This window comes from Cetorhinus maximus, chromosome 2, assembly GCF_964194155.1.
Source record: "Cetorhinus maximus chromosome 2, sCetMax3.hap1.1, whole genome shotgun sequence".
NCBI classification, from domain to species: domain Eukaryota; kingdom Metazoa; phylum Chordata; class Chondrichthyes; order Lamniformes; family Cetorhinidae; genus Cetorhinus; species Cetorhinus maximus.
In genome coordinates this window covers 195,106,580-195,125,674 of record NC_135880.1, presented here as the reverse complement: position 1 = coordinate 195,125,674, position 19,095 = coordinate 195,106,580, and the positions used below count along the sequence as shown (strand labels likewise).

General features: G+C 40.1%; 1 protein-coding gene across 3 annotated transcripts in view; it reads right to left on the bottom strand.

The window, feature by feature from the left end:
• ccdc15 (coiled-coil domain containing 15) overlaps window positions 1-19,095 on the bottom strand; it is a 40,071-nt gene that overhangs the window by 12,875 nt on the left and 8,101 nt on the right. For all 3 annotated transcript variants that reach the window (XM_078531383.1, XM_078531391.1, XM_078531400.1), the window contains exons 2-7: window positions 15,481-15,630; window positions 13,316-13,513; window positions 10,392-10,508; window positions 7,531-7,686; window positions 6,562-6,717; window positions 4,401-4,520 (exon numbers count right to left, since the gene is read on the bottom strand). In XM_078531383.1, the coding sequence (XP_078387509.1) occupies window positions 4,401-4,520; window positions 6,562-6,717; window positions 7,531-7,686; window positions 10,392-10,508; window positions 13,316-13,513; window positions 15,481-15,630 (897 nt within the window). The remainder of the gene's footprint in view (window positions 1-4,400; window positions 4,521-6,561; window positions 6,718-7,530; window positions 7,687-10,391; window positions 10,509-13,315; window positions 13,514-15,480; window positions 15,631-19,095) is intronic.

The window sequence follows — 19,095 nt, the reverse complement described above, 5'->3', positions numbered from 1 at the left end:
ACCTGATGAAAATTATTGTCCTTTGAAAGCATAATGTGGCACCATATTAAACAGATTCTTGAACCATTTTCATTAATAGAAAGCATCTACTGCACTGAGGTGGCTTGCATTTTTATTTAAACATATGTTGGTATCTCAGATGCTAATACAGGACAGTATAGTCAGCTTGTAACCTGGTTTCCTTTCCTGGGAGTTGTTTCATTTGGCAATCCAACAGATTATTTGACCACATGAAGATATTACAGCCAAGCCTATTTTCAGCAGAGCTGAGTCCTCACATCAACATCCTAGGGGCTAACTTTGACCAGAAACAGAACTGGACCAGCCATAAAAATTACTGTGGCTACAAGAGGAGGTCCGAGGCTGGGAATTCTGTGAAGAGTAACTCACCTCCTGACCCCCCAAAGGCTTTCACCATCTATAAGGCACAAATCAGGATTATGATGGAATACTCTCTCACTTTCCTGGATCAGTGCAGCTCCAACAATACTCAAGAAACTCTACACCATCCAGGACAAAGCAGCCTGCTTGATTGGCATTCTATCCACCACCTTAAATATTCATTCCTTCCACCACTAGCGTAAGGTGGCAGCAGTGTGTACCATCTACAACAGGGGTAATCAAATTTACTGAACCTAAGAGCTGCATATGATAATCTTCAGTTGTTCAAGAGCCACAAGACATGAACAAACTTTACACAGGCTAATTACTGCCCATAGAGGCTTTGTGGGTCTCCATCCTGGCTGAGTCTTTGAAAATCCAGCTAATATGTTGTCAGGGCTGTACAGGGTTAATATTTAAATATTCAATTTTTTCCTCTCTAACCTTCCAGGTTTCCTTGGCACAACTTTCTCCTCCTAACTTTCAGGCTTCCTTCACACACTATGTAGATTGTGGCAAAAATAACTCTGCTCCACTGACACACATCAGAGCTAGCACTTACTGTTTAACTGATTTCTGCAGTCTTGATCTTCCAATGTGGAAAATCAATCAAGAGGTTTAAAAAACATTCATTTTACTTACAAATGATGTAACCACCTACTGAACCACAAATTTGAATCAGAGTACCTGTATCCCAATAAAGTAGATTCTTGTTCTGTATTAAACTACTTCCTCCCTTTCCAGACAGAAGCCGCAAGTTGGAGAGTCAGCAGCGAGTGAGTGGGTTAGGGAGCAGAAGAACATGGCCATGCGGCCCTACGTGGGGAAACTACAGAAGAAATCTCGCGACAGTTCTGGAATGAATCGGTAAATAGACGGGGAGTTAAGAAGATCAATGATTCATTCCAGCACTGCCGCAAGATTTCTTTTGTAGTTTCTCGCTGGTCCAATGTAGGGCCGCATGAGTCACGCAGCAGCACTTTACATATGTTTAACTTCAGTGACTGCACCTGTGTACTGTCGAATAGAATTCAATGTCATTATAACAATTCATATTTTAATTCATGATCGTATGGAATGGGAGATTCTACTGCCAGATTGATCTGACCAGGATGGTGGGTTTCATTTACTGGAAAAACTTGTAGAGACATATTTACCAACAAAGGATGTTGTTTTGGTCGTTTCTGTTTGGACTCGCTACACAATCCCCAAATGTTTCACGGCTCATGAAGTGAGCCCTGCAAACTCAAGAGAACCTCAAAATATATCTTTTGAAAAAACTTTTAAAAGATACATGGGTAACTTCTCTTTGCCACGCACTTTTTGAAAAACCATCTTGCAATGAGCCATTTCTTTGACTGAATCGGGAATTTTTTGATTGATATTAAATCTGAAACAAGCAGCAGTGAAAGCACACACAAGTGTTTGATTCAAAATGGTCCTCTGAAAAGTTACAATAAAAATGGAGTGTCTCCCTCTGATATTGTCAGGGCAATAAAAACAGAAAAATCTCAATTCAGCTAGAGCAATACTGAAATAACTATTTTGCTACATAGTTTATTGTAGTTAATGATTATCTCATGTTACCTCAGTGGCCATTTTCTCTGGCTCTTCCTTCCCTCCTCCCAGTGCTGTTGCCTGCTCCCTGATTCAATCCTGTCTCCCCCCAAAGCGCGATGAACCAGTTTCGCAGCACAAAGGAAGGGCTGCACTCTATGCGTTGAAGAGCCGCATGCAGTTTGGCCAGCCCAATCTACAAGATACACCAGAGCAACTCACCAAGCCTCCTCCAGCACCTTCCAAACCCACAATCTCTGCCACCTAGAAGGGCAAAGATGGGAGATGCATGGAACACAATCACTTCCAAGTCCCACTCCATCTTGACCTGGAATTAAATCACAGTCCCTTCACTGTTGCTGGGTCAAAATCCTGAAACCCCCTCCCTCTTTTTTAAAAATTCATTCATGGGATGTGGGCATTGCTGGCTAGGCCAACATTTATTGCCCAATTGTTTGGCAATGATTTTGTGGTCATCATCAGACTTTTAATTCCAGATTTCACCATCTGCTGTGGTGGGATTCAAACCCGGGTCCCCAGAGGATTATCCGGGATCTCTGGAATACTAGTCCAGTGACAATGCCACCACCTCCCTGTGACATGGACTGCAGCAGTTTACTGCCATCTTCTGAATGAGAGATGGCCTTTCCAGGGATGCTACATCCCATGAATGATTAAAAAAAGCTGGTTCTCTACACATGCATTCTCAGCTAGAGACACTGGATACAATTAGGAACTGGAACTCTTGACCTTTCTCTGATCCCAGGATTGCTGTGACCAAATTTAGTTTAGTACCACCATCTAATCTCAGGTGAACTAACTCAGCACAAACTGAAACAGGGACCATTTCTGCTTAGCTACTTATTGGTTAGTCTCTCAGCTGCCAATTGAGCACTTACACGTTTTTCCAGAGCTTCCGATATCTGGGTGGTCGTACCCTGGAGGTATCCCCCAAAATGCACTGGGGGACCCGCTGGAAGTCCCCACACACTGACTACGTGGAAATTGCCTGGGGAAGTTTGGACTTCAGATGGGAAATAACCTACATTTGGAACCTCCTGAAACTCTGAGTTAAAGTCAGAGACTTTGGGCGGTTCTGACTTACTTAGCAGAATAGTTAAAAAGATTAGAATTAGAAAGTTAGAAGGATTAAAACCAGTTCTAACTCCTGGGTAACTACACTGCTGACCACCTGATACCCCACTGAACCCTGCTCCACCCACCCTGCCCCAACCACCCGACTATCCCCCCCACCACATGACAACCCCGACTATTCCCCCTTCCCACATGGCCAGCCCGACTAACCCCCCACCACATGGTCACCCCGACTACCCCTCCACCACATGGCCACCCCGACTACCACCCCCAACCCAACCACTTGGCCACCCCAACTACGCCCCCGCACCACATGGCCACCCCGATATCCCCCCGCCCACCTCCCCCCGCACCACATGGCCACCCCGACTACACCCACGCACCACATGGCCACCCCGATATCCCCCCCCCCCAAAACCACATGGCCACCCCGATATCCCCCCCAACCACATGGCCACCCCCACAAGGCCACCCGACTATCCCTCCCCAGACCACCCGACTATCCCTCTCCAGACCACCCGACTATCCCTCCCCAGACCACCCCCCCATCCTCCCGACTATCCCTGCTGACTATACCCCCGCCGACTAACCAACTACTACCCCCCCCCCACCCCCATAACCACCTCCTCAACCTGACTACACCCCGAAGCCTCCGAATATTCTCTCTGGACCCCACCCCCAACACCTCACTGACCCACCCTATTTCCTCACCTATTTACCTTACACACAACTTCTCTTTGTAGCTTGTCAAAATGGATTTTGAACATTTTAAACTTACTGGTATAAGGCATTTGGTGCTATAAAAAGGGGGCTCGGCTTGGCTTGGCTTCCCCCAACGCTCCTGCACTACAAAAGGAGGACTCTGTGCTCCATGTTTCTGAGGAGGCCCAGTTCAAAAGTCCAGGTGAAAAACATGGAGCTCCAATGCAAGATAAGCAAGTAGGAGCGGCATGGCAATCTGACAGTGATTGCCACTTCTCGGCAGATTTGGACCCATGTATACAATCATACCAAATGAGAAAAGCAAACTTCAAGAGACTACATCCTACACAATTACAATAACAATCTAAATACCCAACACTAAATTTTTCTCCAGTTTTACTGGGTCTGTTAGTTGCAATTTTGTTCAGGTCATACACCTGCCACAATCAATTCAACACGGTGCAAGCTATTAGGAAGCTTACGAGTGACCCAATGGAGGTATTGGGATTTTTTTGCTTCCCTTTCATCCACCCTTCCAATGGTAAAAGTAACCTGCCTTTTTTCCATTCATAGAGGTCATATTTATGCATGAGATGGATCAAAAATATCTGTGGGTCATCACCCCAAAATTTTGTTCAACTCATTTCAAAGTGTAGAGGGCTTACCCGTTTCTTACTCTCTTCCTGGTCCACACCAGGCCGCAGGATGAGTGCTGCCTTATAGTCAGTACTGAATCCTATACAGGAACCAGGAAGGTAGGGCTCACGATAAAGTCGACCACAGGGCTAAAATAACAATTTATATACATAAAGAATTAGATCAGAGTCCACAGTGAGGAACTCAATCAATAACATAAGTCACAAGGGGTCAGAAAGTCATGCAAATTTTATTTATTCACATATAATTTTCAAATTTTTACTGGGATACACACATTTAATTCTGTTTATTTTCCAATTATTTTAATTGCTTTTTTTAAAATCAAATTCCCATTTTGCTTAATTGCGTAATTCAAATTACTGGCTAATTTAAAGTATTTTAGTACAATAGATGGCCTATTGTCAGGACTTAGCCAGGACTTTTAGGCTTCAATCAAGTTGTGACAGGATTAGTTTTTTTTAAATTCATGAAATGGTCTGTTAATTTAAAACAAATCAACACTTTTTAAACACCAAAACTGTAAAACATAACTGCTTCAGATCAAGCATGGCAGTGAATAAATTATAGTTAGCATGCAAAGAATTGAGCTATACATAATTATAGAAAACTTGTCCTGAGTTCAGAATTCTGTGGCGTAGGGGAAAAAAAAGGAAATGATTGATATGTTGTACTGCTAGATTTGGCCTGAGTAGGCTGTTTCTATAATCAAAATAGAAACAGTATCCATACATCATACTTAAAAAGAAGTTTTTGATGATTCAGTTATTCATTTTGATCACACCAAAGTATTTTTATATTACTTAGAAATGATAGACAAAATGGAAAAGGAGTAGAAGTAGCCCTATAGGATGAAAAAAATAGGGAGAAAGAATCATAGCCCAGAAAATCAGCATGTAGAATTACAAGAATGTAGCTGCAAAAGAACAATGGGCAGAAAAACACTTATGGGAGTAGTTCATAGAACTTTTAACAGTGATCATAGTATTGACACAGTCTAAAATCAGGAAATCAGAGGATCATGTAACAAGAGTAATGCAATAATCATGGGAAACTTTAATCATCATATCGACTGGGTGAACCAAATTGGCAAAGCAGTTTGGTGGACAATTTCAGGGAATGTTTCCTAGAATATTACGTTGAAGGACCAACTAGGGAATAGGCTATTTTAGATGTTGTATTGCGCAATGAGACAGAAAGAATCCTCTGGGGATCATAATATGAAGAATTTCAAATTAAGTTTGAGAGTGATGGATGGTAAGTCCAAAACTAGAGCCTTAAGCTTAAACAAAGTCAATTTCAGAGGTATGAGTTGACTGAGGTAGATTGCAAAATTAGGCTAAAAGATATGATGATAGACATGCACTGGCAAACATTTAAACAATTCTCAATTAATATATTTTCCCTTGAGAAACAAAAAGTGCTACAGCCATGGCTAACCAGAGAAGTTAAGGATAGTATTAGATTAAAGAAGTTTACAATGTTGTCAAGGAGCGGCAAGACTAAGGATCGTGAGTGTTTTAAAGAAATCAACAAAGAATTACCAAGAAAGTGATCAATTTTGAGAGTAAATAGCAAGAAATATATAAAACAGGTTGTAAGAGCGCTTACAAGTATGTAAAAAGACATTTTTGAAAGTAAATGTGGATTCCTTAGAGACAGAGACATAAGCAATTACAATAGGGAATAACAGAAATGGCAGAGACCTTAAGCAAATATTTTATGTCTATTTTCACAATCGAAGACACAAAGAACATACTGGAAGGAAAAAAACAGAACAAAAACTGAATATGTTGCACTAACTTCATGCCAGATGGTTACATCAGAGGTATATAAGCCAGGGAACCATGGTTACAACATTTTCATCATCCCTTAAAGTGACACTGGAAGAAGGCACAGGGAATCACATACCCTCTCAAAATTTGAGGCATTAAGTTTGGGATGCTGTAAGGTTTCTTATTAGAACAGCGAAGAAAAATAAACTAGTAAAGATGAAAAATTAGCCTTAGATTCAGTTTTATACTAGGAATGAATGTGAAAGCTGCAAATAGTTTTAAATAAGTAGTATTTTACACCTGTTACATTGATTTGAAATCTCATATTTAGATAGATTCTGCATTGCTGCTTGCTACAATACAATTTAGAACATTAACCTGCAAACCCAGGACTAACCCTTACATGTTGTAGCTCAGGCTGGAGAGTAGCAGATTTCCCAGCCATCAATTTCTGTGACTGTTCCTGCAGCTCTGCAGGCAGGTCATGCTGGCCTTCCAAACATGTGAAATCTTCTGCGATGTTTATTTGTGCCTCTCTTCGGGATACTGGGTTCTGGAAAAGGAGAAAGTGCCCTGAATGACTAGAAAGCCGCCCTGTTATCTTTTTAACCCCACAACACCACCCCCTCAAGATTCTGATCACCACATAATTAACAAAGGAACTTGGATGCTGCAATCGAATCAGTATAGTAAACCAGCATCTCAATCTGCAGTGGTGTAATAGATATTAAGTTTCCAACTGATAAGAAAACATCTTTGGCCATAATTACTTAAATTATTGCTTAGGCTGTGGAATTTTAATGTGGCTTATAATTATATGAGAAAACTGTATGTTGGACTCCGCTTTGGAGAACAGTTTGTAGAATAGAAAGATATGAGGAAGGTCACAGTTTAGTGTGTTATAATGAATTAGAGAACGTCACAGAAGTTCGCAAAATTAAGTCATAAGTGGACGCCAATAATAAAACACAAGAAAATATATCAATACCTTTCCTTGAAAGTCCATATACAATCTGTACAGTTAAAGACCTATTTAACTTCTTTTTAGTTTACCATAGAAGATGAATAGCTAAATGCAAGAATTCACAAAACTGATTTTTTTTCTCCAAGGCATCAATACTAAATTTCATTTTATTCAACTCTGATTAGTTACTTTTCAGATAAAGCTGCCATGCCTCCACCTAGACTTTGGCCACGTGTTCCATTCACAACTTGATTATTTCTAGAAATATAAGTATTATAGCCTTTAATTCCCCTCAATCAGACATGTATGTAAAAGAAATAGGAACAGAAAATGCTGGAAATACTCAGCATTGCTGCTTGCTACAACAAATTTAGAACAATAACCTGGAAACCTAAGGCTAACCTTTTCATTTTGTCGCTCAGGCTGGAATGTAACATGTTTCCCACCGATCAGTTTCTGTGGCCATTCCTGCAGCTCTGCAGGCAGTTCATGCTGGCCTTCCAAACACGTGAAATCTTCTGTGATGTTTAGTTGTGCCTCTCTTCGGGATACTGGGTTCTAGAAAAGGAGAAAGTGCCCTGAATGATATGACCAGAAGGCCACCCTGTTGTCTTTTTAACCTCCTCAAAAGTTTCTTAACACCACAACAAGAGTTAACTTTTCAGATCGCTGACTTTTCATCAAAAGACTGTTTCTCTCTCCACAGTTGCTGCCTGATCTGCTGAGTATCTCCAGCATTTTCCATTTTTATTTCAGATTTTCAGTACCTGCAGTATTTTATGTCTGCATTCATGTAAAAGATCTCAGTGCCTCTGGAATCAGGGTAGGGGGGTGACGCGGGGTGAGGCCATATGAGGATGAAAACAGCCAAGATTCTTACTCAAGGGTAATTGTGCTATTTATATTATAAATCAAAAGCACGTTTTTATATAACACTTTTATGATTTCCCTAGAAGAGAAAAAGCTATCCTAAGCACAATATGCACTGATCCCTGTTGCAAAGTGCAAGTGTGTACATTGTAGAAGAGCAAAGCTAAATTGCGATGCGATTGTTAGCATTCAAATGGCCTACTAGCACTCACTCAGACTTGAGGAGTCACATGGACATATTATTGGGACGATTTGAACCAATGCCGTCAGGGGAGGTGGGAAAAAAAAATTGATTAATAAAATCTGGTCCCGAAACACCATTTCTATTTGAATGCAGACAGAATTTCAACCACTGATTTCAGGCTTCCAATTAAACCCTGTTTAAAAGTAAGACAACCCTGCAATCTCATAAAAGTCTGTTAGTTCAACCAGATGATGTAGTAATGAGTCATAAGTAACTGATAGATTTTGCTGTAATGCTAATAAATACTGATTTTATTTCCATTTCAAGGTTAAAATAACATTACATTTAAAAATTAAATGGCTTAAAATTTTGATTCCGAAGTAAATTAACTAAATTTTATAAAACATTGACTTCAAAAAGTTTTCTTGTAATGTCACTGTAATGGGTTCTCTTGTTATTTCATCATTTTACTTTCAGGGATTAAGGATGGAAATCTTCACACGCTAGGATTGAGATCTTTTCGGGATGGTGGTAGATCCCAATGATGGCCGCTAAGCCAGGGGCAAATCTGCCATGGCCATTCTGGGGCGTCCTGACAGGATCTTATGTCCATCAGGCAGATAATGAGCTGCTGTTGCGGTTCCTGTCCCTTTAAGGAACGAGATCCCGCCTCCAAAAGCTGTTGGCTCTCAGTCCCTGCAGCATCAATGGTAGTGGTGACCATAGTTAATACTGCATACAACCCAGATAAAATTAATGCCACCCTCAGACCAGGGTAAGTGGCGTCAGGGGTCACCAGGGCTAGTTAAGGCCCTGGTGAGGGGTAGCAGGTGTTGTAATGGAGGCCGAGAATGCCCGGTCAGGAGGCACCCCCGCCACCCACCCCCAACAACCCACCCCCCCACCCACCCCCCAACCACACCTGGTGGCTTCCTCACTTCTCCATGTGGCAGAGGGCCCACCTGCTATTGGACAGCAGAAAGAAGCCTGTAATTGTTATTTATGTGGATCAATTCCTCTGGGCAGCAGGTCCCTGAAAAAATGCCATGGCGTTGAGAAGGCAATAGACACTCCAGCCCCCACTATACCCCCTGATTTTTCAGCACCCCCACCACCCACCCCATCTCATTGCCTCCTATCCAACTCTTTCAGGTCTTGTAAAACTCTCTCTTATATTTTGATTCAACAACATATTCCTGAAATACATTGCCAATTTGATCAAGTACTGTGTTTTTTTTCTCAGAAAGTAACCAGAATTGCAGTGTATATAATGGAGCTTCAAGCATTTTAGTGATCTAAAGCATATAAGACCAACATCAACCAGCATCTGATTTGATATTTCTATATCATGGAAATGTAAAGGTAGCTTTAATTAAGGTACAACTAAAGCTTTGGTTTAATGGAACTACCTGGCATTCAATTACGAGAACTAATGGAGATGAACTAATTCTGAGTTAAAGTTGAAAGTTAAAGCCTGAGTTAAAGTCCACTATAAATATTCCAACGCACAATAATGCAGAAAATGTATTCAAACTGCTTCCCTATGAGCACATTTTTCAAAACAGCTTTCAGTCATTTATAACTTATATAGGGAAGATTTTGACCACTTGTTTAGTTTTTCTAAACACAAAAAGGAATGCTCGAGGTTGAAACGCTACTGTAAGAACATGTTCTTTCAACTGTGAAATCTGGTTGTTTCAACTAAGATTGATGGAACTGAATGTCTATTTCTCTAATCTTATTTCACTTAAGACCGCCATTGTTAGGACTGCACAGAGCTCAGATAAAATGGACACCACCCTCAGACCAAGGTAAGTGGAGTTAGGGGTCTTTAACTGACGCTGGCAAGGGGTGGCAGGTGTTGCCGTGGGAATGACCATTGCAGTGGGGGCAGGGTGGAGCTCCATGGGCCAAGAGTGCTCAAACAGGAGTTGGTCCAATGTTCCTTGTGGACACAGGCCACAATAAATAACTAACAAATTCATCATTAAATTAGCAGTTTGAGATTGAAAAAAATTGAATGAAATCTTTCTGGATTTTTCTTATACAGGGAAGCATAAAAGCTCAAATTGGAAGATAGGGAAAGGAATCATAGCTATCAAGTTCATGAATCAGTTCAAAAACCAAGATATCTGCATGCCCAAAGACAGTAGATTTATGATCCTCAGGCTTTAAGACCAGTTCCATTACTGATTGCAAATTAACTCACATCTCTTGTCGGAGATACCCTCCAGATTCCTCCTGGAAGTGCTGTGCACGGGTCCGCCTTTGGTACTGTTTGACACGATGCAAGCCTATGCCGAGCCTGTTTTGTAACTTTGCTGAGCTAAAACAAATCAGGGTCGTTAGTATTAGTTTCAAAAGAATGGCTTCTGCACTGAAGTGTGTACAAATGTAAAAAGTAATAGAAAATATATCAACATATTAAACAACATTTCAGTTGTAAGAGCTATCTTCACTTTCCATGTAATGCTATTTTACAAATGCTCTGAATGCATCCAGTTTATGCAAAATTATCTTTAACTTTAGTTAGAAGCAAACAAACACTCAGATCAATTTTTAAGTCTAAACATAACAGGATAAGATAAAGTGCAACTGGTGAGCAAGCTATAGGTTTGCACCTACAAATCTCTGCAGAGGGCATTTCCAATGTCAGTTGATCCATTAAGGGGATCCACTGAGATGCACATGGCAATAGTTTGTCCAAAAACAGAGACAAAAATTAACCAACCCCATCTTATGCAATTACTCATCACAAATGAACTGACAATACCTGGGAGAAAGTCACCTGTATGTGTTTTCATTTGGTGAGTAAAAATAAACACTTTTGAAAACTGATAATATATATTTGTTTAAAAAAAATCTGCCAGTGTGTGTGGAGTGTGATCTAAATTATTGCACACTCTAATATAACAAACAAGAATCTTCCATTTCACTACAGTAATATAAGCCTGTCACTGACATTTATTACAATATAGATCAAACGGTCACAGATTTTCTAGGACAGACTCATTTCCTCAAATGTATTTTCAGTTATAAGTCAATTTGATTACTTAAATCTTGTTACAATAGAACTTCCTTGATATGCGCAAGTAACAAGAGACCTTGTCTTGGCTTCTAACATGAGAAACAGTTAGTTGTCTACTTCTGCCTTATTTTTGAATGACACAGAACAAATGATTGATCTACAAGTCCAAAAGGTTTGGGGGGAGTGGCGGGGAGGTGGTGGTTGCTCAAGGAGGAAGAAATGGGTGATTTGACTTGTATGTTAGAACGTTCTTCAAGCAAGAGTAGATGATTCAAGTGCTACTACAAGACCCTTCAAGGGCAATTGCCATGGCACTTTGTCAATCTTAAACTTTACCAGGTTATATCTCAACAACTTATGTTATAATCCCCGCTGAGGTTACCCTGGACAAGCCTGATCCCAGCGTGATAGATCCTAACTTATATTTGTTTGTTTAAATACGTGGAGAGGAGCTACTGGACAGAGGCACAGGAATCAACTGATGAACTTTTAACAAAAGAATAAAACATTTATTCAACAAGAAAAGGTGAACCATATTACAATGCTCCTTCACCTACAACTAAACCGTTACAGATATATACAGATTTGTAAGGATAACACAAGTCACAAAAGCTATCTTATACTTAATGTACACAGTAAAATACCATGTAAACCTATGGCACCCTGTGGTCAGACACACAACACCCTGAAACCAAGTGACATGTGCCACATCAAACGGATGCTACAGATCTCTCAACTCCCTCCAGATTCTTGTCTCACCGTGAGCCAACCAGTCTCACCAAATTCCATCCTTTACACGAGGGTTTCCAATTTCCACTCTGCAAGACCTCACCTTGGAATCTTCTCCCAAACTGACGTCTTTTCTCAGAAACCTTCCACAAAGGATCACCTCTGAGGTTTCGAACTGTCCTTCTGATGTTCCTCTTCCCTGGGTCACCACATGCACTAAAGCTGTCTTCCATGCACTCTCTCTCACCAACTCAGCCTTAACAGTACACCACTGCTTCATATGCCCATAGCAAAGAACTACAGACTACAACAAAGAGCTTCAGTTGTCACTTTGAACCTTCTTGCAAGCTGTTCTCAATTTAAATCTGAAGCTTGGAGCCTTTCTCTCTGCCCTTCATTCTTAACTTCACTTAACTGGACCTTTTCCCAGGTTCCTGTCCGTCCTTTGATTACAAGGTTTTCTTTGGACTTTCCCCTCTTCCACTCCCTTGGATTTTTGGGGGTTTTCTTCGCTTAGGACCTTTTTGTTCTTTTGGGAAATCTGCAGTTCCCTCTTCCAGTGTCCAGTCTTTCTGGGTCCTGGCTTCAACTGAACTTAAAACCGCTGTTTCTTTAGCTGTGTGTGTATATCTGTGGGAGGAGCCTGCCTATCTGGCCCCCACTGTTGCTAGGCAACAGCACTTTTTCTACTCGTGTTCATCTTTACTTTATAGCAGTCATAAGCTCCTCGTTAGAAATACAAGCAGCCTTTTAAAGTGAAACTAAAACTCCATTTGACCTTTCTTAAAACAGATATAGAAATACAAATCAAATTTAAACTTTAAAGCTAAAACTCATTCCTAACACCCACAAATATAAAAATAACATGCTTAAACTAACTCTATTTCCTAACACTTATTTAATATCATACAATTGTGCTCTTGCCCTTTATGATCTTTATTATTTATATTGCAATTTCTCAATAAATCTTTCATGTTGGAACAAAACACCCTCTAGTCTTTGCCCAAGAGACCAAATCTTTTATAAATTAGTCATACTTAGATATTATTGCACAGATACATGGAGAAACATGACCAACTATTTCTGTGGAGCATCTACATTGAGTAGGCTTCCAGTCAGGATTACTGAACAAAAATATTGCGCAAGACTCAGAACTCAATGTTTTTTGCATTTTATACTAAAAATAATGGAATTTTATTGATGGGAAAGGAAGGCTGTATATTCATTGCACTTATTTGAAATTCTAATTCCACTGTAACATAGTAGGATTTCATGATATGTAATTGTCCCTCGTCACTGAAAGTGCTAGTCTCATATTAATGCTTTGATTCAAAGTTGAAACAGCCTCAAGGAAAGTATCTCTAGGATGTGCTCACCTTCCGAGCTTGATCACTGAATATATTTTCATCTTCCTCTTTGTCACTGCCTAGCCCGTGAGCATGCACCCACCTTGAGCTTGGGCTAAAAATAGCAAACTCTGCATTACTACCACGAAAAATGCAAGTGTCTTTATTTGGAGTGAGATGTTCAGCTGAAGCAGAAGATTGCTTTATCACACGATCATCCCTTTCAACCTAAAAAGAACCAGAAATAAAGTAGGTAAAGTGGTACATGTATTACATACAAGTAGACTTTTATGCCTCTACAGTTTACTGCTTAAAAGTAGAGTATGGAACAGCTTACAATCTTACATTTGCTACTTCGACTTTTGATCAAACTGACAATCCCATCTTCATAGAACAGCACAGTACTTTACGTGCAATACATGAAGCATTGTGGCAATCTTGACTTACACCACATATTAAGGAAATCCCAACTAATGGGACATTTATTGAAAAGCATTGTGCGACCTGGATATCTCAATATGATTATACTAAGATACTGTATTTATATAATACACCCATCACTTTTTTACTCAGAGCAATGTTCGAGTAGTTCAGCAACATGAAACATGCCAATAAACTGCATCAGTAAAAAAGCAGAATTGGATCTATTGAACATAGTAACCAGGAGCAGTTCTCAGTCAAATTAATTCTCTGCAGCATTTTGCTCCTGAATTATTTTTGTCTACATTTGTGGTTTAAAAAACCTTAAAGGATGGTTTATGTTTAAGTTATACAATGAGCTCAGCACCACTTCCAGGATACTGGACACTGCTGAGTCCATTGATATAGGGTTTATGTAAGTAGCGAAAGTAAGATGAATGGCACTAGAGCACAGTGATGTTGCTATGTGTTACCATGGTCTCTCATTCTCTAGCAGATATTTAGAACACATGTACGTATTCAGCTTGTAGGCACTAAAGGCGACAGTACAGAACTCATGCTTCACTCATATAACTGCAATTTCAGTATTAAAATTTTGTTGTTGCAATAATTTACTGGAAAAACATTTGATCCACATGATAATAAGATGGCACCAATTTGAGATAATCACAACTAGTTAAAGAAAACATTGGAAAAAAAATCTTTACACAGACTGGTCAGAATCTAGAATTTAGAATCTAGAATTCTGCACACACTTCTGTTGGTGTGGAGTCCACAAATTCTTTCAAAAAGGGTACTACTTGCTCAAAAACAGGAATAAAAACACCAGGCTTGGTATGTTGTTGTGTTGCAACATTCTGTGTTTCTACCTGTTAAATTGTCAAGTAAAAGGTACTAAAGGTACAATTAGACCTACAAAAGAATTTAAGATAGACAGTAAAGGTTAACGGAACACCAATATTGTCTCTAGATATTCATACAATACTTAACCACATTTACAAAGCATGCTGAAAATATAACATTGCAGATCAGCCTTTACAACGATTACTTCTTTGAATCCAAAAGAACAGACCATGTCTACATGCACTGCAATTGTAAACAGTGTGATGACAAAATAAAGCCAATATTTTTACCATTAAACCAAGTCAATAGACTACCAAAAGAAAAATAACTGCAGATACTGGAAATCTGAAATAAAAACAGAAAATGCTGTAAACATTCAGGTCAGGCAGCATCTGTGGAGAGAGAAACAGAGCTAATGTTTCAGGTCTGAGAGTTCTGATGAAAGGACTCTGTTTCTCTCTCCACAGATGCTGCCTGACCCGCTGAGTATCTCCTGCATTTTTTGTTTTTATTTCAAACAATTTAGCAGCAGTCTGCTCCGTGCCAGACTTTATCCCTCTATCACTGGAGGGATTTGGCAAAGTTGTTAATGCTGTACAGGAACAGCCTCATAAAAGTTGTGAGCAATATGAAGTCATTATTGAATTAAGCAGGATTAATACTTCCTGTTAAGAGCTGCAGGAAAAGACATGCAAGATAATGGCTATGTTCAAATTATATCTTCAATGACTAACGAGAGAAATAATACAAGCTTAAAAATTACAAAAATCTAACTTGGAAATTGTGTCAAATTTAGGCAGCTATTGTGTTCAATTCAGTAAATATTAAAAGACAGAGTACTAAAAAGCATATTCTTATATTCCTAGCAATATGTGGATATTGAGAGGAAGATTGTGGATCTGTATAATAAGTTTTTTTTTACAGTTTCTTACTGCTTCATAAGATCGCTGCTGTTGCTGCTTTTTGCGCATTCGGGCATACTTGCTCACACGGTGCTTCACCTCATCTTGAAAACGCTTCAAATTCTCCAGTTTTGCTCTATGGATTTCTTTTAGTTGCTCATCCACTTCGAGAGCTGAAATCTAAGGATAAAGAAACCGCCTTAAACAGAACATTGCATGATTCAAAACAGTTAAGAAGTCATTTTCGCAACTGTATTACAAATATAAAGTCAAGCCCTTTCAATGGATAGTTGTAAAACTTTAAATATTTAAAAGAAAATGAGAGATTAAAGTGATGGCAGAGCAAGTGATGTGGGAATTTACATAAAAATGCACCTCTTTAAATAGGCACACAGAAGGTGGTCACCTCACAGCTATAATATCTTGGTGAAAAATTCTTAAAACTGATGAAAATTGGTAATAAACTGGGACTGCATTTTTTATACTGAATCTAATATTCCAAAGTTCTACGGGGAGGGTCATTTCTCTAAATAATGCAGGAACAAAATCAATGATTTCAGTGCTCTGTTTCGCTAAAGAACTGCAAATACAAATGTATAGCTATTAAATTAAATGGGAGATGTCTGATGGCTGGGATTCAAGAACAGGTTGAAGTATAACGTTAGGATTTTTTTCTTGTATATAATCCTATCTGGCGCTTGTGAAGGGCTAGCCCTCATACACGAGTAGGCTTTTGAGCAAGGTTCCTCAAGACTCAAGTCAAGGTTGTTCATGTAAGGTAAAATATAATTATATCTTCAGAATTACTGAGTTTTTTTTAAAAAACATCGTACATTAAGCAGTCCAGAGCCTTTTAAGCCAACAAATAGGAACAGCACAGCAAGTGAAGAATTCACATGGACAACCATTCAGTTCCCCAAGGCTATTACTGCCCTAGCTCCACACAGCACAGAAGCTTCAGAATTATATGTATTCAGAGATCTAGGTGATCACATTTCTACACAGTCGGCGTTTTGTCCTTTGAAGGAAGTACATGGTGTATTTTTCCAAGATATAAGCTGAGTATAAATGCAAGTTCCAATTTATCAAAGTTAATAAAATTTCAAGTGCACAAAATTTTACTTTCAAATGTACAGCATTAAAAATGGTCCCCAGGTTATTCTTACAATAAATAAATTACTGCAAAAGACAGGTAAACCAGTTAACTTCTACACTTCTCATCATAGGAATGCTGCAACTAGATCACTAAAACATAGCAAACACTGGCATGAATGATTTAAAAACTTTGATTCTACTGTAGCTCACTGGTAAGGTGCACCCACTAATGTGAAACTGCCTCCATAATCTCAGGCTTCTATCTGTAAGATCTGTAATCTGAAATATTAGCTGATCTGAACAGTACATATGCTACAATTGGGCTCAAACTGGGCTAGTTGAGAGGAGGGAAAATCATCTAGAACCCAATTCCTCATTGTTACAAGTGACTGACTGCCGAGAAACACAGTAAACAAAAACAGGATCTGACTGCAATGCCCCACAGTTGAATAGTTTCCTGGCTGCAGATTTACACAAGAAGGTATTTGGATTAGGTTTGATTTGGCAAACAGCCAAAATAAGCAAAATAATAGTGTTTTATAACTAAGGTCGTGCCTCAAAGGGTGATTTGAATAAGAATGTGATTAATAGTCGGCATCCCTCTATCTCAGGAGATGATGGATTGCATCCAGGGTGTGGCAGTCCCTTCCGCCCGGTGTTGACTGATTTTTTTTCTCCTCCACTGGGCTCTCTTTTCTGCCGTCTGGTTGTTTCTTCTGTTCTCTTTTTCCAGGCCCTTCCTAACTGTCTGGCATTCTGGTCAGCAGCATCATGCATCGACTCCGATCCCAGTCAACTTGAGGTCTCACTTGAGACATCTTTGTATCGTAGACATGGGCAACCTATTAGTCTTGTGCCGATAGCAAGCTCACCATAGAGCATGTCCTTGGGAATGTGGCCATCATCTATTCGGCACACGTGACCCAGCCAACGGAGTTGCCACTGACTCAAGCAGGCAAACATGCCAGGGATCCCTGTATGCTGATGTACTTCTATATTTTGCACTCTGCCCTACCAGGAGATGCCCAATATTCACCTAAGGCACTGGAGATGGAAGCTGTTCACCCTCTTTTCTTGGCTTACATAAGTTGCCCAAGGGAGCAAAGAACACAAACCTTGTACACATGGAGCTTTGTCTTTTTGGCTCGTTTGCTGTTGGTTCACAACTTTTGACTTTTGACTCAACTTTTGACTTCACAATTGTGGCCTCGGCAATCCTGGTATTGATTTCAGGGACAGGTTACTGGTGTTTGTTGACCCAAGGTATGTGAAGCTATCAATGACCTCCAGAATGAGGTTGTCAATGTTGATGGAAGGTCCTAGCCCATAACTGTGGTCTTCTTGATGCCGATAGTCAGTCCAAACTCCTTATAGGCCCAGGAGAGCTGATCTACAAACTGCTGCAAGTGAACTTCCGTACTGAACTTCCCAATGCGGCATCATCAAACAGCAACTTGCGGCTAGGACTTTACACCCTTTGGTCGTGGCACACAGTCTTGCCAAGTTGAACAGCTTGCCGTCAGCTCTGGCATGCAGGTAGACACCCTTATTTGAGTTGCTGAAAGAGTATAATAGCAGCATGGAGAAGAAAATGCCAAAGAGAGCTGGTTTGAGTAAGAAAATAATTAACCTTCCCATGCAACCGCAGAAGGTGCAACACCTGTCCCTTTACATCCCCTCTCCTCACCGTCCAAGGGTCCAAACACTCCTTTCAAGGGAAGCAGCATTTCACTTGCACTTCCCGCAATTTAGTCTACTGCATTCGCTGCTCCCAATGCGGTTTCCTCTACATTGGAGAGACCAAATGCAGACTGGGTGACCGCTTTGCGGAACACCTTCGGTATATCCGCAAGCATGACCCAGACCTCCCTGTCGCTTGCCATTTCAACACTCCACCCTACTTTCATGCCCACATGTCCGTCCTTGGCTTGCTGCAATGTTCCAGTGAAGCTCGACGCAAACTGAAGGAACAGCACCTCATCTTCCGACTAGGCACTTTACAGCCTTCCGGACTGAATATTGAGTTCAACAACTTTAGATCATGAACTCTCTCCTCCATCCCCACCCCCTTTCCGATCCCCCTTTTTTCCAATAATTTATATAGATTTTTCTTTTCCCACTTATTTCCATTATTTTTAAATGTATTTCCATCCATTGTTTTATCTCTGCCTTTTAGCCTATTTCGATCCCTTCCCCCCACCCCACCCCCACTAGGGCTATCTGTACCTTGCTCGTCCTGCTTTCTACCCTTAATGTCACCTATTAGCACATTTCTTAGATAATATCACCATCAACACCTCTCTGTCCTTTTGTCTATGACATCTTTTGGCTATTTCCACCTATCACTGGCCCTCTATCCAGCTCCACTTGTTCCACCCCCCCCTTAAACCAGCTTATATTTCACCTCTCTTCTATTTTTCCTTAGTTCTGTTGAAGAGTCATACGGACTCGAAACGTTAACTGTGTTCCTCTCCGCAGATGAGTTTTTCCAGGTATTTTTATTTTTGTTTTGGATTTCCAGCATCCGCAGTTTTTTGCTTTTATCTTAGG